This window comes from Passer domesticus, chromosome 11, assembly GCF_036417665.1.
Source record: "Passer domesticus isolate bPasDom1 chromosome 11, bPasDom1.hap1, whole genome shotgun sequence".
Lineage (NCBI taxonomy): Eukaryota > Metazoa > Chordata > Aves > Passeriformes > Passeridae > Passer > Passer domesticus.
The window spans coordinates 21,426,891-21,451,187 of record NC_087484.1 but is presented as its reverse complement, the minus strand read 5'-3'; the positions used below and the strand labels follow the sequence as shown (position 1 = coordinate 21,451,187).

Sequence of the window (24,297 nt, the reverse complement as noted above, 5' to 3'; positions counted from 1 at the left end):
CCGCTCGCCGGGCGCGGGGCAGCGCCGGGAGCGCCGGGGCGGGAGCAGCCGCTGCGGGGGAGGCGGGAGACGGGAGACGGGAGACGGGTTTCCAGGATAAAACTCGTTCGTGATGAATTCCCACCTCCCCGCGGCGGCAGGGTTTTCCCCGCTTCCCGGTGACCACGCACACTGCCCCGCAGCCCCCACGCTCCCCGTCCTTGTCGCCGTGCCTGTCTCCATCCCCAGCCCTGTCCCCATCTTTGTACCCATCCCCTCACACGTCCCCGTCTTCATTCTCGTTCATGTCCCCATCCCCATCCCTGTCCCCAGCCATATCTTCATCCCATCCTCGTCTCTGTCCCCATCCCAGTCCCCATTTCACTCTTCCTCGGGCCTTCCCTCCCCCTACACCTCGGTCTCTCACTTTCAAACAGTTTCACCCATGGCAAAGGTTGCTCTTTCCTCAGGAACAGAACAAACCACTGAAAACAAACAAACAAAAAATGCCAAAACAGATAAAAAGCATTTTTATTTTCTTTCCATGACGCGTCTGCCTGCCTGCTTGGGAGTGACACTATTTCAGGCATGTCTATTATTTATGTTTCGCTATATTTATATTAATTAGAGACGTGATCCATGCACGTAGTTCTCTAACTTCAAAAAAAGCAGGACAAGGGGACCGACAGCTGGGACTGAACTTTCTTAAGAGAAGCAGGAGCAGGTTTCCACAGCCAGAGCTGTTCGCTGTGCCAATCCTAGATGACATTCCTGCTCTGTGTGGGGGATCTCTCCAGCCCCAGCCCCACCGTCCCTCCCTCTCTTCTGGCTGGGACCCCAGAGAGGTGGGTTGGGGCTCTTGGCTGGGATGCTGAGAGTGATGAATCCCCAGAGCCACACCAGCTTTAGGGGAGACAGGATCATGGAATCATTTAGGTGGGAAAAGACCCCTGAGTCCAACAATTACCTTTTGATGGTGGCACTTGTCATCCTTTCCTGGGAAAGAGGAGCATCCCTTCAAAGAGCTGACTGGTCTCTGATGGTGGGTTGTGCTGGAGCACAGAGAGTTCTCACATTCCAGAGCAGTGAGAAAGGACCCTGAGCTCCCTGCTCCCCTCCATGTCAGCCATGAAGCTGTAACCTGTGTCAGCCCTGAGCCAAAGCAGGTGGCATCTCCCCTCCCAGCCCTGTCCTCATCCTCTCTGGCTTACTTCTCCATGCCAGGGATGGGGATTGGGTTGGGGAGCAGGAGGAGGATGGAGAATGGGGCCTCAGGGCACAGTGCATGGCTGGTGGGATGTAGGGAAAGCCCAACCACCATGGGGGAGGCAGGGTAGGAAATGCATAATAAATGAGCTTTCTCATTATCAGCTATTGCATAGAGGCAGCAGTTTGTCAAACACACAAGTGAGAGGAGGAGGAGGATGAGGATGAAGAAGTCTCCTGGCCAGCCACCCCTTGCTGCCTGCATCCAGGATGCCAGGGCACGTGGTCCCTGGGCTGGGCAGGAAGAGACCTGGCCAGGGCTGGTGAAACTCCTCCTGCAAGGGCTCAGCTGGTAGACACAGAGCCCTTTTCCCAAAAGACAACTCACACCAGATGATGCCTTTCCCAGCTCAGGGCTGATCCCAGCCCTCACAGGAGCGACACGCTCAGGATGCATTATTACCTCCTGCCATCATTTCCAGCCAGCAGCAGTCTCCCGGGGCTTTCCAGACAGCCAGGAGCTCTCACAGGTTTTCCAGCCACTAGAATGGCCCTGCAGGAGTGGGGAATGAATATTTTTTCCAGGCAGAGTGGCCAGCTCAGTCATGAGAAGCTGCTGGCCCAGTGACATGCTGGACTCCTCTGCTCTGCCTTGGCTTTGTTAATGCTCTGCCAGGGCTATTGGTGAAATTCTCAGCACTCCCAGATGAGAGATGAGAGAATTCTTTCCCTGCATCCCATTAAGTATCCCTTCCAGGGATTAATTAGTAAATTAAAAAGCTAGAAAGACCAAATTATTATGGTTAGGCACAAGCCCCGATGATGATGTGTCTCCCTTGCAGATCTCTTTGCTGTGTCCTCACACACTCCCAGCCCCTAAAAGGGCTGAAGCAGCAGATTCACCCCCAGACTGATTCCCTTAGTGGGACTGGGGTCAGATTTTGGAGGAGGAGACCTACTTCACACTGATATCTGAGTCTGAAAGCCCTGACCATGCAACCCACGGTGCTCCACACCTGAGGAGGAGCAGGATCCCTGTGCTGGGGTGGCAGTGACCGTGGGCTGGGGGCTGGCAGGAGCTGTGAAGCCTCTGAGTGCTGCCTCTGCACATGCAGGAGGAAAAGCCCAGTTTGGAGAAGCAGGAAGGACAAGGTGCCAGAATGAGGATGCCACCCTGGGCGTTTGTAATGCCTCCCTGCTCCCTGCCAGTTTCCCAGTATTCTCTCTGCTCATCCCATTGGTGGGATGACCAAGGGGCACCTGAAAACACCCCCCAAGATGTGACTGCAGGTGCCCCTTGGCACAACACCTCTGCCAAGCCCAGTGCCTCAAGGCTAGGTGTGTCCAAGCCTCACTCCCCAGATTAAGGCAAGTGATGGGTTAATGAGAGCCACAGCCCTGTTTTCTATCCCTGTCCAAAAAAACCATTGCAAAAATTGTTCTTCTTAAACCTGAGTCACTTATGATTCTTTGTTCTGAAATCACACTCAGTGATTTCTTCTTTTTCCCTGGTTGCCCCTGGCAGAGCCCAAACCCAGCAGGGATCAGCAGGGAAGGGGCTGAACCTTCCCTGGCCACCCTGGGCACACGGGGGGGACTCCTGCAAAGGATGGGCACTGATCCAGCCTTATTTTGGGGGCACTCAAAGGGAAGAAGATGCTTTTTTCAGTATGACAAGAAAAAGAGAGGTTAAAAATGTCTTTTCATCACCTGGGCAGATTTGGGAGATTTTTATCAGCTCTCTTCTTGGTTTAACTCTGGTTAATTTTCTCTTGAAATGTTGGCCCAAGGCAACGCCAAGGCTGGCTGCTGACTCAGTTGTAGCACTGCTTCCCCTCCTGGGCTCTGTGACGTAGAAGAGAAGGAATCCCAAGCAATTATAACTTGATTATTTTACTGAACGTGTGATTACAAATGGGAACTGCAGAGCAATGAGCACTGCAGTCAAGATAAAATGAAAATGAGCCCAGGCTCCCCCAGTCCCAGCTCTTGCTCCAAAGACAAACAGCTGCTTGGGAAGCACTTCACAGCCCAGTTATTTCTCAGTGACCACACGAAAGGTGATAAAAACCCCATAAAAGCAGAAGAAATTTCCAGGATGATTTTTTTTGTACAGTTCTGCTCAGCACAGTTCTGCTCCCTGGGAGGATGAGCTCATGGGTGGTTGCCAGTGTTATATTAAGTCTCAGTGAGCCTGGAGAGAGGTAGATTAGGTTGGAAATTAGAAAGCACTGCAGGGATGGGATGTCCCCTGAGAGGGACCTGATTGAAGAGCCAGGAGATGCCAACGTGGCCGAGCTGCCAGTCATGGTGAGCTGGGTGTCCCTGGGCCTTGTGCTGGCTCCTGCAGGCCCTGAGGTGAGCCATGGCAAGGCAGGGCACTCACTTGCTCTTTCACTGCTGTGGATTTTCCCAAAGAACTTGGTGTCACCCCAACAGGCTTTTCTCAAGCCCCGGGGTGCTGAGCATCACAGAGGGACCAACAACTTGCTGCTGGCTGCCAGCTGACTCCATCCCTGCCTCTGCCCCTGGAGAACAGCCTGCATGGATGACTTCTAGGCAGGATGGCTTTCTGGAGGTGAAATAACTCTGGGTTGGGAAACCATGGGGCTGACAGGAAGCAAGGGAGCGTTGCAGCAGCACAGAGGGAACATCCGTAGCAGTGCAGCAGCAGCTCTCCAGGGCTGTGTGGCTCGTACCCAAGCCCAGCTCCAATTGCAGAACCAGCCTGCTGTCAGGGAAAGATGGTGTGAGTCAGGGATTTTGGCGGAGCAGCGTCTTCCTGAGGCTGGAGGAGGACTCCGTGCTGAGAACATGGAGCCTTGAGAGCCGTGGCTACCTCTGAGCCCAGGAACTCAGCACGGGCTGGGGAAACCCAGGAGGGAGGGAGCTGGGAGGCTGAGAGTGGTCAGAGCACCCATGGGTACTTTAAGTTTCACCCCTGCCCTATTTCCCCTCGAGTGACCCAGCGCTGGTAGAAAGTGACCACAGAATTATAGAATTGCTGAATGGTTGGGGTTTGAAGAGACCTTAAAAATCATCCAGTTCCAACATCTCATCCCCACAGGTGGAGACACCTTCCACTAGACCAGGTTGCTCCAAGCCCCATCCAAACTGGCCTGAAACACTTCCAGGGAGAGGGCATCCATATCTTCCCTTGGCAATCTGTGCCAGGGCCTCACCATCTTCACAGGGAAGAATTATTTCCCCAAATCCAGTCTAACCCTGCTCTCTGTCAGTGTAAAGCCACTCTGCCTTGTCCTATCACCTAGCCCTGTCCTTGTTCAAAGTCCCTTTCCAGCTCTCTTAGAGACCTTTCAGGTACTGAAAAGCCACAATAAAGTTTCCCTGGAGCCTTCTCTTCCTCAGACTGAACAATCCCCACAATTTCCTTATAGGAGAGGAATTCCATCCCTCCAACCAACTTTGTGGCCTCTTCTGGACTTGTGATGGCCACAGTGACAATGCAGCAGCTCAGAACATGATAGTGTCACAGCATCATGACTTCAGAACCCATTGGCACAGAGCACCAGGTTCTTTTACCTGGTAAAAAAAAAATCCCAAATGTGACAAAATATATGGAAAACCCCCTCTTGTAAGAGGTACTGATGTATCACCTGCAACCTCAAACATCCTGGGGGTGACGCCTCACTGCGCACCCATGGGTGCAGCTGGGTGCCCCCATGGTGAAGAAGGGAGGTGGGAGGAGGAGGGCAAGGGAAGAGCAGGGAGCAAGAGCAGAGTGCAGGAATCCACACAAAGGAGAGCCCCAGCTCTGTGCCCTCGGGGCAGGTGTGGGAACAGGGGGATCCTGCCTCCTGTCTCCATCTCTGGCTGCTGCCTGGCTCGCAGATTGTGAGGAGAAGAGCAGGGAAGGGAGCACAGGAGCTGTCAGATGTTGTTAGTGCTGTGACACCTCTTAATAAGGCCCATCTGTCTGGAAGGCAGCGGATCCGGCAGGGTTTCTGCAGACCTGATTGGGAGTGCTGCTGCCAAGGTTTTACAATCAGCACTAATAAACACGCTGGGGCAGCATTTGGCACCACGAGCTCCAACAGCCCAGCAGGAGAGTGAGAAAATCAGGATTGCAACAAAAAACCTCAATACAGCCCAGAGCTCCTGGGAAAATCCTAGCATCTTTTGGGATGTTTTGATCCAGTTTCTGGTTCCCACAGACACCCCTCTCACCTGGGAATGTGCTCATGGATCCTGCATCCTTAATCAAAAGACTGAACGGGTTTTCCAGCAGCTTTTATCCAAACATCCATCCTGTCTTGTCCTTGTCCCAGGAGACACAGGCAGCTGCATGAAACAATAACTGTGAGAAGAAAATCCCTGTTTGTGGGACAAAGGATTGTGGGGATAAAATCTGCTGTGACAAACCCTCCGTGTCATCTCAGGGCAGCACGTGTCACCGGGCAGAGGGCAGTCCTGGCGCAGGAGGGCACCACACAGAGGAGCAGCTGGGCCTGTAGGTGTGGAATGGCAGCAGAAAAAGCCCATGTGATTTGGGAAATGCCACATTCAGGCATGATGAAAGGGTAGAGCTGAGTCAAGTGGCTATCAATGAATCACAGGCTGCAGGGAACACGCCGGTGGGTGTTGAAAAGGCTCTGCAAAGCTCGCCTCAGCTGCAGCAGACATTTGGGCGTGCAGGAACGTGCTCTGCTGCCTCTTCCCAGGATTTTCCCACCAGGGCTGGGGATACCTTGTGGGATCAAGGGGAACCAAACACCACAGTGTCCATGGGGGTCCCTGAAGCAGGGGGAGGGATCTGTAGATGGAGCTTTGGGATGGAGCATGTGGTCCCAGCATGGCACGTTGGTGTGAGCTGAGCTTTGCCATGACTGGCCTGCCCATGGAATGTTTGGTGCCACCCCCAGCTCCTGCGCCCTGCAGAGCTCCCTCAGATGATTTGGCCTCTCTTGAGTGAGCAAAATTAAACTAATTTCACTAGAAACCCTAGTATGTTGAGCAGTGTGGAGCACCATGCTGCAGAAGACATCTCTGCTGGGGATGGGGGTTCCCCAAATCAAAGGTGCTGATCCTGTGCATCCCCACAGACCCTTTCCCTCTGTGTTATTCCCAGAGGTGGTCCAGCCTGGTGTCCCCACTGAAGCTCCCCTTCCCCAGGGTCGTGGTGCTGGGTTGCAGCTCTGTCCCCAGCCCTGCCCCACTGTCTGTGAGGGCTGGCTGGAGAGCTCCTCACCGCCAGAGATAAGAATCGCTGTAAGTGTACACTTCCCTAAATCCCTTCAACTCCTGAATTAAAATACGGATGTGGGATTTAACTTGGAAGGTTTTTGAAGGAGATATTTTTGTTATACATCATCACCCGTGTCACGAGCCTCAAATATTTGGAAGGGCTGTATAAATAACTGTGTGATCACCTTTTCTCTTCTGGCTTCTGCCTCTCCCTGTCCCACAGCTGCCATGAAGCAGGGAAATGTGCGTGGCACTTGGAATCTGCAAGTTTACTCTCAGTTACTTTCATGAGAGGTTTCTCAGGTGCTGTCACTTGTTTCATCTGAAAGGGAGGAGAGGAGAGGAGAGGAGAGGAGAGGAGAGGAGAGGAGAGGAGAGGAGAGGAGAGGAGAGGAGAGGAGAGGAGAGGAGAGGAGCAAGGGTTCATGAGGATGTTTCTTCCTGGAACATCTGTCAGATACCTGCAGGTGTCAGGACAAAATTGTTGACACTGAAATACCACCTGGGACAAAACACACACCAAGCACTGGGCAACATTTGTGTCAATGCCAGAAGTCCTGGCATGTGAAATCTCAGAATAATGGATGGGAATTTTTGTTACATTTTCAGTGGAGAGAGAGGCAAAATAAGCCAGAAGCTGTTTCCCACCTTGACAGCTGAACCAGCCAGGGAGACCCGGGGCTGTGACCTGGCATGTCCCACATCTCCATGCCCATCACCCCAGACCAGCAGCCAGTAGAAATGCCCCAAGGCCTGCACCCCAAAATTGCCCTTCTGGCCCTGGGGTAGGAGGCACTCTGAGTGATTTTTTTCCAAAAAGATGTTGCTATTAAAAGACTTTCTGGGTCTATAATGCAGATCCTCAGCCAGACAGCTTATCTTGGGTGCAGCTGAAACCCCTCCATGCCAGGCTGCTGCCGCAGTCACCCGGAGAAGAGAAACGTTTGCCATATGCTGAGGGATTACTGTATAAAACTGAGATGCTTGGCTGCACGCCAAGGCACAGGGTTTCCAAATAGAGTCTGAATCCTGGACAGAAAAGTTCCAACTAAATATAGACATGACAGCCTCAGAGTTTACTTTTTTTTTTTTTTTTTTTTTTTTTTTTTTTTTTTTTTTTTGGTTTGGGTTCACTTAAAATAGCATCTTGAGGGTTTTTTTGTGCCCCGCTGAGGGGGGCAGGTAGAGGCATGTTTACAAACACAGCTACAAACCCAAGGACACGGTGGGGATGGGAACATCTCCCTTCCTCCTGCTCATCCTTGAATGGTCCTGAGGGTGGAGCAGATGTGGGTGCAGGGCACTCAGGCTGTCTCCAGTCCTTGGGCAGGAACCAGGAGAGGTGTCCTCTTCGTCACACCCTGCCCAGAAAGGTCTGACAGCCTAAAAAACATCGCAGGGAGCCAAAAAATGTGGGGCCTGTGATGACATGGGACATGACAAGTGGGTGGCACCTGTGGAAACTCACTGACACACAGCTCAGCAAGGAGAAGATTTGCTGGGTGCTTTCAGAAGAGCCAGTCCTGCTGCTGGGAGTCAGCAGGGATGGAAAGCTGAGAAAAACTCAGCAAGGAGATGGTGCTTGCACTTGGAAAAGGCGGTGTGGATTTTCTGAGCTGCCAGCCCTGCTCACACCTCTTGGAGATGTGGGCTGGATTACTCAGCCATAGAACTGCTGGCAAGTGAAGCAAAAAAACTGAAGTTCAGACCAGGATGGAGCAAGGGATCTCAGTGGATTTGGGATGCAGCTGCTCCGGGTGCAGTAAGTGAAATACTTTTGCAAAAGTCCGTAGAAAAAAGCAACAAAGCCTAAATATCTGGGATGGGAAAGCAGGTGTTGGATGTGCTCCTCACACCCAGCATGGAGTGCTGGGAAAAAGCACTGGAGAAGGACTGGAGAGCTCATCCTCATGAGCTGGCCACGTGTGCTTGAGGCAGTGGGATGCTGGAAGCTCTTTAAAGGGTTGGAGGAGAAAACTCCCAGAAAGCTGTAAGTCATTGGCTGTCTACCATCACATATACACAAAATATAACATGGGAAAATATTGTTAATAGGCTCGATGACAGCAAGCAGGTGAGACAAGCCCTTGCATGCATGTTGGCTTGCACAGTATCTGCCAAGGGTTGCCCAATGCCTTTGCATTCCAAGCAGGAATTTATTTAAGTGTCCACAGCTCCCAGGACAGCTGATCGGGATAAAAATGAAGCAGATGTCTGAGACAGGCCTTAAATGAGCGTGGCCCTACAAAACATAGGATGTCTTAGTATCAAATAATCAGTTGCCCAAAAGGGAAAAAAAAAAAGGTTTAAACTAATATAAAAAGGCAGGAAAGTGGCTGAGGTGGGATCCCACTCCAGCAGAGGAGCTGCCAGGAGGAAGAAGTCTGGCTCTGTAAAATTCCTGTTACTAAACAATGGTGCTGGGAAGGTCAGTGACACGGGGGAGGTAGGGCTAATAATAACAAATACCGTTAGAGTTATACCTTACATAGAGAAAACTGCACTGGAACTGGCTTTCCAAGAGCCCAGCAAAAAGCTTTTGTTTAATTTATGGGGCTCAGGCTATTTTTAGCTGGCAGATCCTTGGGGTTTTATCTGGGATCGCTGCTCTGAGCCAGCAGCTGGAACATTTTAATTGTTTGCTCTGGATTTAGGGTGTTTTTTGGTTTTTTTTTTTTTTCTTTTCTAAAGGGAGAAAGAAGAAAGCAGGTGCTGGGGCCTGACCTTGCTGGTCTCCACATTTCCTTGGCAGCACCTTCCAGAGCGGGGAGGGGGAGTGGGTCTTGCAGCAGCTCTCTGCCTCCTGGGAGACTTTTTGGGGTGGTGCTGGGGGGTCATGAGTTGGAACCCCTATCCTCCAGCCCAGCCAGGATCCTGCACTCATGCCCAGCCCCTGCCAAAGGCCAGCAGCCAGCAGGTGAGAAGTGGCAGGGGGACACCGTGTCTCCCCATCCTCTGGTTGCCATGCAGGTCTAAAAATAGCCTGGGCAGCGCAACAAGGAGGGAGCATCCCCTTCTTCCAGGAAAGCCAGGAGCACTCCGGGCCGGCGTGCGGCGGTGCTTTATTTGTCAGGAAAGCCCTTTGGTATCTGCCTGGAGCGTGGATGTGAGAGGAGCCATCTGCTCGGGGACAGGAGGTGTTTACACCAGCCCGGGCAGAGACGCCCTGTGCGGAGCCTCGTCCCTGCTGGCACCCGCCCTGCTCGGAGCTTGGCCCCGGTGAGGAAGGCAGACGTCTCTGTTTATGAAAACACCGGCTCCTCCGCCCTGGGAGCTCCCGCGGCAGCTCACAAATCCATCCTGGCTGCTGGGAGCTGGCACGGGGGGTGACAGCGGGACTGCCACGTGCTGGGCCGGTGTCCCTGCCGTGCAGGGCACCGGGAATGCTGGCAGCCTCTCCAGAGCTGTGCCCAGGGCTGAGCACAGCCAGGGCACCAGGGTGGGCAGGGCTGGAGGGGCTGCTGGCTGCACCCATGGCAGAGCCCCAGGCCCTGCAGGGCACACCACGGCACCAGAGGGTGTTTTGGGGTTACCTGTTCCTGTGCTCAGGGCTGCTGCAGGCACCTCTCCCTGGGCTCGTGTGAAGGTGTTGGTGAGTTGATGAGGCAGAAAGGAGGAAATTAAAAGCAAAGCAAAACACCTCAGCCTTGAATATGCTCCCAGGAGAGGGTGAAGTACTCCGAGACCCCCATCTGCCTGTACTGACCCAGGAGGATGAGGGATTGGCATTAAAGGGAAAACTTTAAAAAGTTTTTCTGAAGAACAGCAAAAAAGCACAAGTTTTCAACCTTACTTCCTCCCTGCTGGGTTTTTTTTTTTTCATTTTTGTCTCCCTACAGAGTAATTCTATTTCATTTGGATCCTGCTGATACAAATAACCACAGGTTTTGGGCTGAAGCATCAGCAGTCACCTCTTTCCATTGCTGGCCAGCATGGCAAGCTAATTTTAACCTCCCAAGCTCCCTCCCATCTCCTGGAGGTTGTCCTGTTGCAGCCAGGGAGTGCTAGAAAATAGTGCATCGCCCACTCATCCAGCCTCCTTCAAGGGAAATATTTATATGATGCCAAAGAGAGGGTTTCCATGGCAGTGATGACTCTAGCACCGTCGCCTTGGAAACCACTTGAGGCCCTCTTGAAGGGTTTGAAAATCCCCTTCAGAGATAAATAAGGAGAGGGAGAGGAAAGGCCACGGGGATCCGAGTGGCATCCTGGTCTCCCCTGACTTTGCTGTCAGCTCCTTGCCTGCCCCCGCCCATGCCACTGGCATGATTTGTAGTCCAGGTGTCGCTTCAGGGATAGAGCCAGGACAAAGGAATGAAGTGCTTTGCAAACAGAAATGGTTCATTGGTGCTTCCTCCCGCTTCCCAAAGCATCCGGCAGTGACTCTGGTGTCAGGGCACTGCTCAGCCCCAGAGGGGATTCAGGGAGACTCCAAACACCGGGGTGATTATTCGTGCCCGCCCAGCTTCAAGCACCAGCTGCTTTTGGAGCAGCAAATGCACAGGTCCCATGTTTTTGACAGCCCAAGTCCCCATCACACACGTGAAGAGCCCCGTGTTTCTTCTGAGGAGCTGCCAAAATGTGAACCACAGGCAGGAGACGGCTGCCGGCAGCAGAGCGCTCGCCTGTGGTGGCGGGAGGAACGCACCTCTGTGTCACACAGAGCCCAGCTCAGCCCCCGCATCCCGTGCTGCAGCTCCCGCATCCCGTGCTGCAGCTCCCGCATCCCGTGCTGCAGCTCCCCCATCCCGTGCTGCAGCTCCCCCATCCCGTGCTGCAGCTCCCGCATCCCGTGCTGCAGCTCCCCCATCCCGTGCTGCAGCCCCCCCATCCCGTGCTGCAGCTCCCGCATCCCGTGCTGCAGCTCCCCCATCCCGTGCTGCAGCCGACCGAGCGCCTCTGGCCACTCCTGCCCCCAGCCTGCAGGAGCTCTGCCAGCGGCAGCCAGTCCATCTGGCTCTCAAGGACACCAAGAACGCGGCAAGGAGAGCAAAGCGAGCTGAGCAGATGGATGGTGAGCTCCATGATGCAGCTGGGGTGGCCAGTGTCACTCTTTGTTCAAGATATGGGGTTGCTTTCTTTGGGGATTTGCTGAAAAATATTAGTTATCTTCTTCATTTTGTTTAGGGCAATCTAAAATATTCTCTTCTTGCTCTATGCCGAGGTGTCAGTGACTCTCCAAGGCAGAGCTCTTCCCTGGCACCCACGCTTTGCTCTGCAGAGCTGCCTCCCACCCCCAGCTACCTTCACAGCACCCCTCACCCCCCACCTGCCCTCCAAAACCCAGCCAGCTTTCCCAGAGAAACACCCGTGCAGTGCTTATTCCTCAGCCTAAACCCAAGGGAGGGTCTGGCCACAGTGCCAGTACCAGGGTAACTCACATCTCTGCATCCCACTGCCTGTGCCAGGCTCCTGCCTGTGCCTCGAGGGGGCATCTGGGGGTGCCAGGGGAGCGCCCAGGTCATTCTTGACCTGCAGCACGTGAAAATCCTCGTTTATATTGATGCAGCTCCTCATGTCTTGAATGTTGAAGCACATGGGTGTGAGGCCAGGGGTGTTTGGCTTTGCCCAGGAGGGAGCTCCTAGCACACTGCGTGTCACAAAACTCATGCCTGGCCAGTGCTGACCCAGGTGCCAGGTTGGGATGCAAAGCTTGGAATTACAAAGTGTAAATATTTATTCATGGATGTGAGATGTCCCAGCCAAATCAGGGCACCCAGGTGGGGTTTTTTATGAGGTTCTTATGTCCAACACATGCTCAGGTACAGCAAAATTGACTGAGCACTGACACCCACACTAACAGACCTCAAATCACAGTAAAACTTGGCAAAAAGTTTCTGCTCATCCACGGATCCAGGTGTCCTTGAGTCCCTCTGGCTGCAGTGACTGAGCTGTGACACCACACGAGCCTGGGATGCTGTGGTACCTTGGTCATCCCAGGGATAAAGCCATTCTTTGTCCCTCAGAGACTGCTCTAAGCCCCCAAAAGCAAAATCCTCTCCAGGGCTGGGCTGTTTATTTTACTTCAGCACGAACAATACCAAAGTCTTCAATAAAACTCCACTACCCCATCACATCGCGGTGTGTCATGAGAACTAATATTTATTTTACCATTAACGTGCTTCCGTGCTGTAAAGCTTGATGAACCGGTGCGGGAAGGGATGCGGGACCCTTTGGGGTGGGTTTGTGCAGGGGCAGGCGGTGATTCTCTTGGGAAGATTAACCCGGGAGCTTGTGGAAAGGCCGCTCCCATCTCCCTCCTCCTGCTCCCGCGGGGGTCTGGCCCCCTTCTGCGGGCGGCCGCGGGGTCCCGGTGAGGGCAGGGGGGATCCCCGGTGAGGGCAGGGGGGATCCCCGGTGAGGGCAGGCGGGGGATCCCCGGTGAGGGCAGGCGGGGGATCCCCGGTGAGGGCAGGGGGGATCCCCGGTGAGGGCAGGCGGGGGATCCCCGGTGAGGGCAGGCGGGGGATCCCCGGTGAGGGCAGGCGGGGGATCCCCGGTGAGGGCAAGAAGGATCCCCGGTGAGGGCAGGCGGGATCCCCGGTGAGGGCAGGCGGGATCCCCGGTGAGGACAGGGGGGATCCCCGGTAGGATCCCCGGTGAGGGCAGGCGGGGGATCCCCGGTAGGATCCCCGGTGAGGGCAGGCGGGATCCCCGGTGAGGGGAGGTGGGATCCCCGGTGAGGGGAGGTGGGATCCCCGGTGAGGTCCCCGGTGAGGGCAGGCGGGGGATCCCCGGTGAGGGGAGGTGGGATCCCCGGTGAGGGGAGGTGGGATCCCCGGTGAGGTCCCCGGTGAGGGCAGGCGGGGGATCCCCGGTGAGGGCAGGCGGGGGATCCCCGGTGAGGGCAGGCGGGTCCCGGTGAGGGCAGGGGGGATCCCCGGTGAGGGCAGGCGAGGTTCCCCAGGCCCGGGGGTCTCTCTGCCTGCTCCAGCCGCTCCACCCGCCGCCCCCAGCCGCTGCAGCCCCGCGGGGCCGCCCCCGGCCCGCCCCCGGCCGGCCCTACATAGCGGCGGTGCCGCCCCCGGCGCGTCCCGGCCCCGCTCCGCCATGGCCCCGGCGCTCCGGCTCTGCGCCCTGGCCCTGGCCCTGCTGCCCGCCGCCGTCGCCGCGCAGGAGGTGGCCGGAGGTAAGCGGTGACCGCGGCCCCGCCGTGGCTGGCCGACGCTCCTCGCACTGCACCCCAAAATCCCGGCCGGGCAGTTGCTTTGGACCCCGTTTCTGTGGGGTGTCCGGTGCGGGAAGCAGGCCGGCACCCACGGTGTGGGTGACCACTGGTCAGGGGGTGTGGGCACTCCGAGTGGGCAGTGAGGGCTGGGAGGGAAGGCCGTGTCCCTCGCTGGCAGTTCCGCAGGTGGGATCCCGTGCAGCCCGCTGTGTCCCTTCGAGGTCGGGAAAGTTGCGTGGGTGCTGGAAGTGGAGCTTTGCTCGCCTCTTTTCCGGCTTCCACTGCAATGGAACTTCCATGCCCAGGGGAGCTGTGGCTGCCCCATCCCTGGAAGTGTCCAAGGCCGGGTTGGACGGGGCTTGGAGCAACCTGGGTTAGTGGAAGGTGTCCCTGCCCATGGTGGGGAGAGTGGGACAAGATGAGCTTAAAGCCCTTCCTACCCAAACCATTCTATGATTCCATGATTTAGTGATGATAACAGCTCAGGTGAGAGAGCTGCTTACCTTCCCTGGCCAGGGGCAGTCACTGGGCAGCCAGGCTCCTGCTGATGGCCCTGTGGAGGGTGGGGAGAGTGGCTGGGGCAGCCCCAGACCAGGAAGAAGATGGGTGTTGTTGGCTCTGGATGGGTGTCCAGCTGCTCCTCCTTAGTGTCTGGGGGATGGAGCAGAGCCACCAGAGGTCTGCACCAGGTGGAGTAGAAGAAGCTGGGTGGGGATGACTGCCTTCAGAGTGTCCTGAGAAGTCTGCCCCCTCTTCCAAGCCAGGAGCTGTTCTCCATTCACTTCACTCCTCCTGTAGCCAGCTGTCAAAAGCATTACCCAGGTGGCTTCTAGCACAGCAGGAGCTGCTGTCGTGTCTCTGTCCCTGAGGAGTGCAGTGCTTCCTGTGCCATGCCTTGTGAGCTGTCTGGTCACCTGAGATGGGACATTTGGACAAACCAAATCCTGAAGTGCTGTGGTGTCCTCAAAGCAGCCCATTCCCAAACAGCTCTAGGTGGGTGGCTTTGACTGAATGACTTGGAGGATGATCCCCAGCTAGGGATGCAGGAAAGCAAAGCCCAGTTAAAACCACAGGCTCTACTTTTGCCCACCACTGGCCTCCTGTGGTGTGGGAGGGTGTTTTGTGACTCCTGGTAAAGAACAGTCCTGGAGCAGCAGAGGCAACGCTGTGCTTTTCCAGCCTCAGTTGAAGAAATGGGGAAGATGCAGCTTCAGAGTGTTTAAAATCTGCAATCTCAGCCTCTCTGGTGTGTAAACACCCTTATCTGAGCTATGTTAATCAATTGCCCAGTTGTTTGGAAGGCTATACAGAGCATGTGACTGCTGACAGTGGGTCATAGCTGAGGGTTCCTGCCAGCTGGAGGGAGAAAATCCAGCTTTGCTGATTGTGAGAGTGGAAAACAAGCACCTCTGGGATTGATTTTTTCCTGATTACGACACTGCAAAGCAATGATCCTTCATCCAGCAGTGAGTGGTCAGGCAAATTGATTTGAGTTTTCCTTTTAAACCACTGTCAAACAGGCTGCTGCTTAGACTCTTAAGCAGGAGTCAGTTTTAAATGGCTCATTCTTGAGGACTTGGCAAACCCCCCTTCCTGCAGATCTGGGGAAGCACACCAATGAATTGCAGGTGAATATCCTGTAGAAAGACATTTTCCAGGAGCACTGCTGGGAGCTGTAGCTCAGCTCAGAGTGGGGGCTGGACTGGGCTGGCTTGTCCTGTGTCCAGATTCAGACCTTATCCACTCCCCTGCCCAGCTGGATGCATCCTGTGGGGATGCCTTCATCCATGGTGGCTCTGGTCCTGTGGCATCCATGGTGGCTCTGCTCCTGGGAGCCACCTGTGTCTGTAAACTGGGGTCTTCCTCCGCCAGATGGGGGTGGAAACAGGTTCTGAACATCAGCACAGATTTTGGCTGCAGTGCTGCTGCATTGCCTGGACTGTGTCCTGCTGAAGGAGGATTTGGATGAACTGGCTGGGGTAGGGTACAGCCCTCGTGTGCAGCAGGAGGCCTCCTGCAGGATCTGTGGCTCTGTGTGTCCCTGTGTGCTCCTCTGCTTCTCCTGGCGGCAGCTTCTGTGTCTGGGGCTTGTTTGCTTGAGCTGCTCCATATCTGGTGCTACAGGACTGTATCACCCAGCCACTGCTTGCCCTCATCCTCATAGGGTCCCTCCAGACCGACTCTAGCTGTGTGCCCTGGCTGCCCTACTGCCACAGCAGATTCTCAGGCTTTTAGGGAAATAAAACCCAAGAGAGGAACTCGCAGCTTAGGGCTTTGTCAGCAGAGCAAGGCAGAACTTGCCTTGCATTTGGGCTTCCCACCATGACATGGAGCATGTGCTGAAGCTGGTGGCTCTTGCAGCAGCAGCATGCACTGCTGCTGGCCCAGTGGTGGGTAGGAGCAGGCTGCGAGGAGCCCAGAGTTTTAAACCACTGAAGCTCTTCAAAGTCCTGAGGTGTCTTGTTTTCTTCCTGCAGATTGTCGCCAGTATACAAACAGGAGCTGTGAAGAATGCCTGAAAAATGTCACTGTGAGTAGCAGCAGTGAGGCTCCCAGCCTCTCACCATGCTGAAAAAGTTTCCTTCCTGGAAGCAGGGCTGGTCCCCTGCCCTTGTCCCAGACATGCTGCAAATTCCACCCACCTATGAGGGTGAGAGGGCAATCCCTCTCTGGTGCTCTGGAAGGAGGTTGCTAGAAACTGGGTGGGTTTTGTTGTGTGCTTTTCGATTAGAGTAATGGAATCGCTGAGCTGCTTCCTGATGGATGGACGATGTGCTTGGAGAAGGGACTGAGTGGGCTGGGCTGGCTGGTCAAGTTCCCCTCCAGCAGCTGGGCCGTGGCACTGGCTGGGTGCAGGATGTATGCTGGTGTCCTGCCAGTCCCTGCTGCCTTATCACAGATATCAGCAAACTTGAACTTGAGTCAGATCTTGCAGCTGATGTAGCCAGAACCAGTTTGACCAAACCCCTACTGAATGCTGGGGTTGGGGATTGGAGCCACCAGGAGAGGAGCATGCAAAGCTCTGCAGATGGTCTGTAGTGGCTGGGCACATGCACACCTCTCCTGCTCATCAGCTTTGTGTGTGTAGAGCGCTTTGTCTCAAAGGCTTTCTTCTTATCTCAAAAATAAACGTAAAGGATTTGTGTTATTAATGGTGGGATTCTTAAGGCTGTCCTGGGCAGGGTCAGTAGTTGGCTCAATGATCCTTATCAGTCCCTTCCAGCTCAGGACAATCTACAATTCTAAGCCAGGAGAAGGATTCTCAGCATCTTTACTTGCTCTAGAGCTCTGCACTCCCCTCTCCTGCCTGTCCTGGTGTGATCTGTGCTCACACAGCTCTTACTCCTGAGCGCCCTGTTGCTGCTGGGTGCTGTCTCGTGAGCCAGCAGAGGTGGCCCTGTGCTGTGGCTGCCAAGCAAAGCGAGGGTCGCTGTCAGTGCAGCAGTAACGCTGTGCTGCCTGCTCCTGTGTCCTAGTGCCTGTGGTGTGCCAGCAGCAGGAGGTGCATGGAGTACCCCGTCCGAAGAATCCTCCCGCCGGCCGACCTGTGCGAGCTCCGCTCGGCGCGCTGGGGAGTCTGCTGGGGTGAGTGCCAGCCTGGCTGGTGGCTGTGACAGTGCTTGCTGCTGTGGGAGGTTCCCCTGCCTCCCAGCTCTCTGCCAGTGTAGCAGTGACAGGCTGAAGGCAGTCAAGGTTCTGCAAACTTCCTGAAGCGTGGGCGGGGAAGCAGAGTATGAGCAGTTCCCTGCCTTCTGGCAAGTAGGACCTGTGAGGATTTAGCTACTCCAAAATACATCCCTTATGCTTTGGTGTGATGGAGGCTCCAGACATGGCTAGCGCCTGGGAACAGGAGTGGAAGGTTCTCTGTGGGCCTCTGCAGCCCTCCTGGTGTCTGAATCCCAGATCTCTCCTCTGCAGCTGGCAGGTGACTCTGTGCACTGCTTCTGGTTCTTCACGTGGCTGCTGTCCCAGGTGGGCTCCTGGAACCAGAGGTGTGATGACTTCTCTGGGAACCTGTGTGTGCTTCTAGTGCTGAGTGTACCGTGGTCCTGCTCAGCTCTTACCCACCTGAGAAAAAACCTCTTCTAAAACTACCCCTGCACATGCAGGTCTCCTCTGGGAGCTTTCTCTGGTGGGCAGCTGCCTCTCCTCCCTGCTGCTCTGTTTTCTGAAGGATTTCTGGAGAGATTGGTGCCTTGTTTAGACCAAGCTTAGTGCATGTTCATGCTCATACAGAAGCCAGCTTTTGGGGGCTGGAGAAGGAAGGAAGCAAGCTGGGACCTGGTTGCACTCACCCACCCCCTTGATGAGGAGCCTGGAGCTGAATTGCCGTTGCCTGTTATCTTTTGTGCTTGAAGCTGGGCTCTCTTGTCTGCCCACAAGAGTTCATACTGCTCTTATGCTTGTGGAGGAAGAATCTCCTCTTTGTGAGCCCTGTGGTATGCTTTTCTGAAACTTCTGTAAGACCTTGAAGTGCTAGTTTTGATGTGAGTAGCTTCACAAAAGGTTTCATTATAGAAGATCACATTCCTTAGCTTGCAAAACTCGCTATAGAGAAGATTAGTCCTGTGGGAGATTAGCTCTTATGTGATTCTGCTTTTTTGGTGTGTGTGACTTAGCCTCTGTCATCAGCTGGAGGAGTGCCTGGTGCTCTGCCTCAGACCTCTCTGTGTGGGAAGGGGGGAGCTGAACCCCAGGCTCATCCTGAAACCCCCAAAGGGTTTCAGAAGCACTGACGCTGCTGGAGTCAGCTCAGGCTGGAGTACCTAAAAGAGGATCTCTTTAGAACAGAAAAAAGGAAGAAGTTTCTTACAATAAGGGTGATGAGACAGTGGCACAGGTTGCCCAGAGAGGTGCTGAATGCCCCATCCCTGGAAACGTTCAAGGTCAGGTTGGATAGGACTGTGAGCAGCCTGGTCTAGTGGAAGATGGAGTTGGACTAAATGACCTTCAAGTGCTCTGAGCAGGTTCAGGTGCACTGAGATTTCTGTAGCCTGGCTGTCGTGTGCAAAGTGGCTCCTAAACAAATATTTCCACAGGCACAATTCTGTGAACAGCCTGAACCACACTTGGAAGAACCTCCTCTTTGTTGTTGCCTGAAATCCTTGGCATGTAGATGTGTCAGTTTTGGCTGGTGTCTCTACTGCCATTACTGCAGGAGCTGAGTGGGATGAGCAGGGACCAGGGCTCACGGCTGCTGCCTCGCCATGCTCCAGCAGGCTTTGTTCTGTGTGTGGGCAAGCAGAGCCCCCCAGCCCTGGGGAGACGTGGCAGTCAGGTGCAGGAAGCAGGACTTGGCCCTCAGCTGCCTGAGCAGCACTGCTGGCCCCAACCTGACAGATTTTTTTTCAGTTTATCTCTTGCCCAAGGACTTCAGATGCCGCTAAGTGCTCATCTCATCAGAGATGTCTTTTGAGGCTGGCTCCCATGGACAGTAATTCCTCCCTGTCAGAGATGATTCCTTAGCCCTGAAGCCTTCAGTTGTTGGGTTTTTTCCCTCAATGGTTACTTTTTACCTGGATTAGTGATTAAGATAGCTTTGCTCCTGTTTCTGCCAGAGGAGTTTGACCTGAGTGCCTTTCTCCCTGCCAGTAACTGAGCACTCCTGTTAGCAGGGACATGTGCTCAGCTGGTGTTTATTTGTGGGTACCAACACTTGTTATGTCTACATAGGTTTATCTACATTGTTATCCACAGCTAACAATGTCCATTTGCTTTCCCAGGTGGCTGCACATCTCCAGCCCAGTGACTGAAGCTGCTGGTGACAGTAGCTGTATGTTCATAAACAAGATCAGAGAAAGTGGCTGTAGGATAAGAGGAAATGGCCTCAAATTGCACCAGAGGAGGTTTAGGTTGGATAGTAAGAAAAAGATTCTTCACTCAGAGGGCGGTCAGACAGTGGAACAGGCTGCCCAGGGCAGCGGTAGCATCCCTGGAAGCATTCAAAAAACACAGAGCTGTTGCACCTGGGGACATGTTTACTGGAAGACCTGGCAGTGCTGGGGGAACAGTTGGATTTGATGATCCTTGAGTGCTTTCCCAACATTAATGATCCTGTGATCCTGTATTGTAACCCCAGACAGCTGTGTCTGTGTGAGCTAAACACGTTTTTGTCAAATCCTTCAGTGAACTTTGAAGCCCTGATCATTGCAATGTCCGTGGTGGGAGGAACACTTCTGATCATGTTGGGGGTCTGCTGCTGCTGCTGCTGTTGTAAGAAAAAGAGCAAAAAGTAAGTATTGGGGGGTGCCCTGATTGTGGAGCAGCTCAGATGCAGCCGTGTGCTGCTGCAGGACTGAGTGCTGAGTGCACTAAGGGGTTTTTCTGTCCACCAGGCCAGACAAGGATGACGAGAGAGCAGCCAGGGAGCGGGAGAAGAGGCGGGTGCGGCAGGAGGAGAGGTGAGTTTGTACCACAGGCCCTGAGGCTGCAGGATGACTTGGCTGCTGTCTGTGCCATCAAATGTGATGCCAGGAGGCACATGGGGCTCAGCACATGCAGTCAGTGGCTGCTTCAGCCCTAGCTCACACACAAGCCTCATTAGGAGTGTCACGCCGGGGTGACTCGTGGATGTAGCATCACAAGTTTTGTGTATGCAGCTCCCTGAGGGCTGCTGATGTGTGGGCTCTGGTGGTCCCCAGAGACTCCCTGAGGTGGCAGGCTGAGCAAACCTGCCAGCCTGGAGCTCCCTTGTTTGGGAATAAGCAAGGAGCTCTGGCTCTTCTTGTTCCCTTTTGTACCACCAGTTACTGACTCATGGCTTTTTTGTTTGCCTCTCGCAGGAGAGCGGAGATGAAATCACGGCATGATGAAATCCGAAGAAAATACGGTACAGTGCTGACATGAGTGATTCAAACTAAGCTTTAGATGAAGCAGCCTCTGTAACTGTGCTCCTTGCCATGGTTACAGCTGTAGATGAGACCTGGCCAGCAGGGAAAATATGGTCCCTGCTTCTCTTGGCTCAAAGTAAGTGTAGAGATGCTGGGGTCATGGTGTGTGAGCCCATACAAGGGCTATTTTTCCTGGGCAGGGAAGAGGAAGTGTATAATGTTCTCCAGAATGTGTCCTCCAAGCTTACCATGTGGGAGAAGCTGATGGAGCTTGACTAGAAGGTAGAAGCAGAAGCTGGCAGACACAGCACCATCATAATCCTGTTATCCTTCAGACACATCCCTCCAGTAATTCTGTGGTGAGCCAGCAGCCTGGGGTGTGGGGCCAGGTAGGAATCAGAATGCCCACAGCTGCAGGAGCACAGAGCAGGCACCAATCCCACCCCAATCCCTCTGCTCCTCTGTGCCAGCAGTGGTGTCTCAGTCCCCTGGGGATGGGAGTGCACAGCCTCCCTCCTGGGGCTGAACTGCCCCTCAGGTGAGTCCCACAGACCTGGGCCAGGTCTGGACCTGCCTGAGGAGAACATCAACTTGGAAGTTGCACTGTCCCTCCAGCCTGCCCACTGGAGCTGCCGGGGGCTCTGCCAGTGTCTGGCTGTGGAGCACTTGGGCTCATGCATGCTGCACTTGGTGGTCTCTGGCTGTGGAGGGGCTGTAGGGAAAACTAGAGACCTTTCCTCTGCCTGCAGCTGCTGCCCACTGCAGGTCCAGGTTAGGCAGGAGATTCCAGGGCCTCTGGATGGGCTGGATCCTTTAGGAAAGAAAGAGCAGGCAAAGCTGTGCCTGAAGGAGCTCTTGGTATGGGAAGCATCTGCCTGTGGAAGGGCTGTGCTCTGGGCCTGTCTTGCCATGTCAGGGCTGTCTTGCTGCAGCCTGACCCCAGGGTTTGCAATCTTGTCCTTTGTGGCTCTTCTTCAGAAGTGTTGAGCTGGGAAAGCATCAAACAGCATGGCACATGGCTTGTTGCTAGCCCAAAAGTCAGCCCCATACCCTGCCTTGCCATTTCCCAGTCTCAATGCAGGAGCAGGGAAGCAAGTCTAAGAACAGTTTTAATTTCATTTGGGTCTGGGCTCTTTGCTTGTAATCCAGTCTGACAGAAGGGCTGTGTAGAGGGGAGAGCTCTGGAAGATTAGGCAGGCTGCTTTACCTGGACTGTACAAGGGCTGCCTGGGAGAGGAGTTTGCCATCAGGTCAAGCTTCTCAATGGATGTCTCCTCTTGTGCAGAAGGGGAGAGTGAAACAGTGCTGACTGTGGGCCCTGCGCAAGTAAGAGCAGGTGTTTTGGGAGAACTGCAGCTGGGAGGCTTGAGGATGCTTAAATGACAAAGAGTTATTTCCCAGGACTGGTTTTCTTGCTGGCTGTGACCACTGTGGGAGCTGCTGTCTGAACAAATCTCTTCTCTCTTCTAGGCCTGTTCAAGGAAGAGAACCCTTACGCAAAATTTGAGAATTAGCATCTCCAGACACACCCACCCACCCTGGTGAACAGTGCCTTCTGCAGAGCCACAAGTCTCCAGGCTTCCCCCCACCACCATGGTGCCACTTCAACTGCCACAGAAGATGACCCAAATCCTTGGTGACACCATTGTCCCCACTCCAGGTGCTTGGTCTGGCCAGACTTTGCTTTTGCCCTGCTGGTGCAAGAAACCATGGTGACAATACTGGAAGATGGGGCATTTTTTCCTCACTCACCCCAGGGTGGTTGTGGTGTCCAAAGCAATGCACATAACAGTCCTTGTCCCAGCCAAGGGCAAAAGCAATGTCACACATCTCCCTCACTCCTGCCTCACCAAGAACTCTTCATGCACACAGAGCTAGCCTCTTCTGCTCTTCCTCCCCCTCTTTTTTTTTTTTTCTTTTAGTATATGCAAAAGCCAGCAAGAGTTTCCTGACGTAAGGGCTAGCAGGAGGCTTTGGCTGTCACTCCAGGTGCATGCACTTATCCCAGCACATTAGCAGTCCTCTCAAAGAGCACAAGTTTCTGGTGATCTGGTGCTTCCAGGAGGAAGGTCTTATGTGCACCTTCTCACTTGCAACTAATCTGGGGAAATGCCCCAACTCTCCTACCTCTCTGTGCCTTTCTAGAAAGGTGGTCTTGGGCTCAATGGCCACGTCTGTTAGCAATACTGTAAGTTTCAAGTGCATTTACAATATGCTGCCTGTATATTAAACTGATTCAATTACTGTTCTGGTCTGAAAGAGTTTAATTCTCCTTCCACAGCAGGCACAGATCAGGAGTAGTGGCTGATGGAGTTGTCACTGTTGTGTGGCTCTGACTCACTGGGGGTAGCTGGGGGAGGCAGAAGCAAGGCTGCCTCGGGCTCTTGCTGGCCTTGAAAGGAACAGTCTGTTCCCAGAGATGTTCAGGTGTTAGGAAGAGCTTGGGATGGAAGCAAGGCTGCTCTCTAAGGAAGGAGCTGGCTGTTCTGGCAAGAGTTGGGCCTTTTGTCCCCTGGCCTCTCCAGGAGAGAGCCCCTGTGTGCGTGGGTGGCCTGGGGGCTCAGGCTGCAGCCCGAGCAGTGTAAGGGCCTGGGTGGGAAGGGGATGGAGCTGCCTGCTCTGCAGCCTGCCCAGGCCCGGCCCTGCAGTAGCCGCAGCCCCGTGTGCAGGCCGGGCAGGGCTGGGAGAGTCTGGGCTGAGGAGAGCTGCCCGTGGCCTCCTGCCGGGGAGGCTCCCGTGGGCCGGGGTGAAGCTCTCCCTCTGCACGGCCGGGCTTGTGGAGCTCAGCACAGCGGCCCCAGCTGGGCTCGGGGAGCTGAGGCGCCGGGAGCCCTGCCTGCTGCCCCAGGGGCAGGGCTTGCGGGTGACTTTTAATCCAGATTGTCGCCGGCTACTGCCAGGAGAGGCTCGGGTGGGAGGAACACAGGGCCTGACTCTGCCGAGCTCTGGTGGTGGCTGCTCTCCCACCTTCTGTCCGGGCAGGGGCTGCGCCCCGGGGCTGCCGGGCAGGAGCCAGGGCGGTGCCGAGAGCGCCGTGTCCGGCTGTGCACGGCAGGGAGGTGATGATTCACAGATCCCGGCGTGGCTGGAATCCCTTGTGCGTGGAGGATGAACTGTGGAGCCCAGTGATGAGAAGGGAAAGTGCTGAGAGGGGTCCTTCATGTGCTGGCCCAAAGGGCCCGTGGTGCCTCTGCCAGCCAAGGGCACAGGGAAAGCTGTGGGGCCTTTGCTTGAGAGCCAGCAAGGTCCAGGGACAGCTGGTGCCAAAGCCTTTTGAGCTGCCTTTCCCCTGCTGGGCTGCACCAGGCTCCAGTCCCCCTCCTGTCCTGGAACTGGGACCAGTAAATTCATTTTGAGTACCCTGAGTGCTCCCACTGGCCCTGCTCCTAGAGCTAAGGAGTGATGTCTGCAAACCTATCAGGGAACTGCAAGCAAGTTCCTCTTCCTGAGACCCCACTTGTGACTGGCTCTGTCCTCCTCTGCTGAGCCAGGGCAGCAGAGAGACCTGCTGGGAGCCAGGATGGATGGTGGATGGAATGTGGCCATGCCCTGGGAGCTTGGAAAGAAGGGGTTAATGAGATGTAACAGGGAGCTTGGCTTTGAGACTGAGATTTCTACAGCCCTGCACATAAAGGCCACAAAAAGCTGGCACTAGGCCAATTCCAACCATGTGATAGGAAAGGTGGGACAAACAGCCAGCACTCTGAGAGGCGAAATCCCAGGGGCAGACTGAGCTGTGAGCACAGGCTGCCCAGCTGCATGTGGATAACTGTGCTGGGGCGGCCTGCTGTCATCACAGCCTCTTCCATTCCCTTCACAGCAGGGCTATGGTGGCAGCAGCAGCTAGGCCCTGAAGTGCCTGCTGCTGGAGAGTCTGTGCCAAACAACCTGTCTCTTTGCAAAGGTCAC

The 24,297-nt window shown here is 54.7% G+C and overlaps 1 protein-coding gene across 2 annotated transcripts; it reads left to right on the top strand.

The window, feature by feature from the left end:
• The first annotated feature begins 7,610 nt into the window (after positions 1 to 7,610).
• On the top strand, positions 7,611 to 22,632 carry PTTG1IP (PTTG1 interacting protein). Of its 2 annotated transcripts, none has more exons than XM_064435709.1 (7): positions 7,611 to 8,152; positions 16,036 to 16,088; positions 17,035 to 17,143; positions 19,685 to 19,790; positions 19,894 to 19,959; positions 20,341 to 20,387; positions 21,859 to 22,632. In XM_064435709.1, exons 1-7 carry the CDS (start codon positions 8,104 to 8,106, stop codon positions 21,900 to 21,902), a joined length of 474 nt encoding a protein of 157 aa, XP_064291779.1. In that variant the 5' UTR covers positions 7,611 to 8,103; the 3' UTR covers positions 21,903 to 22,632. The 2 variants fall into 2 exon arrangements, with proteins under 2 accessions (XP_064291779.1, XP_064291778.1); XM_064435708.1 differs by lacking the exon at positions 7,611 to 8,152 and adding an exon at positions 13,410 to 13,519.
• Positions 22,633 to 24,297: the final 1,665 nt, after the last annotated feature.

What these genes read in the sequence shown, in the direction of transcription:
- PTTG1IP (XM_064435708.1), top strand. Translation starts at nt 13,441, where the DNA reads ATGGCCCCGGCGCTCCGGCTCTGCGCCCTGGCCCTGGCCCTGCTGCCC. An exon ending in AATGCCTGAAAAATGTCACT is followed by an intron (nt 16,089 to 17,034) that starts GTGAGTAGCAGC and finishes CCTGTGTCCTAG; the next exon opens with TGCCTGTGGTGTGCCAGCAG. An exon ending in CGGGTGCGGCAGGAGGAGAG is followed by an intron (nt 19,960 to 20,340) that starts GTGAGTTTGTAC and finishes TGCCTCTCGCAG; the next exon opens with GAGAGCGGAGATGAAATCAC.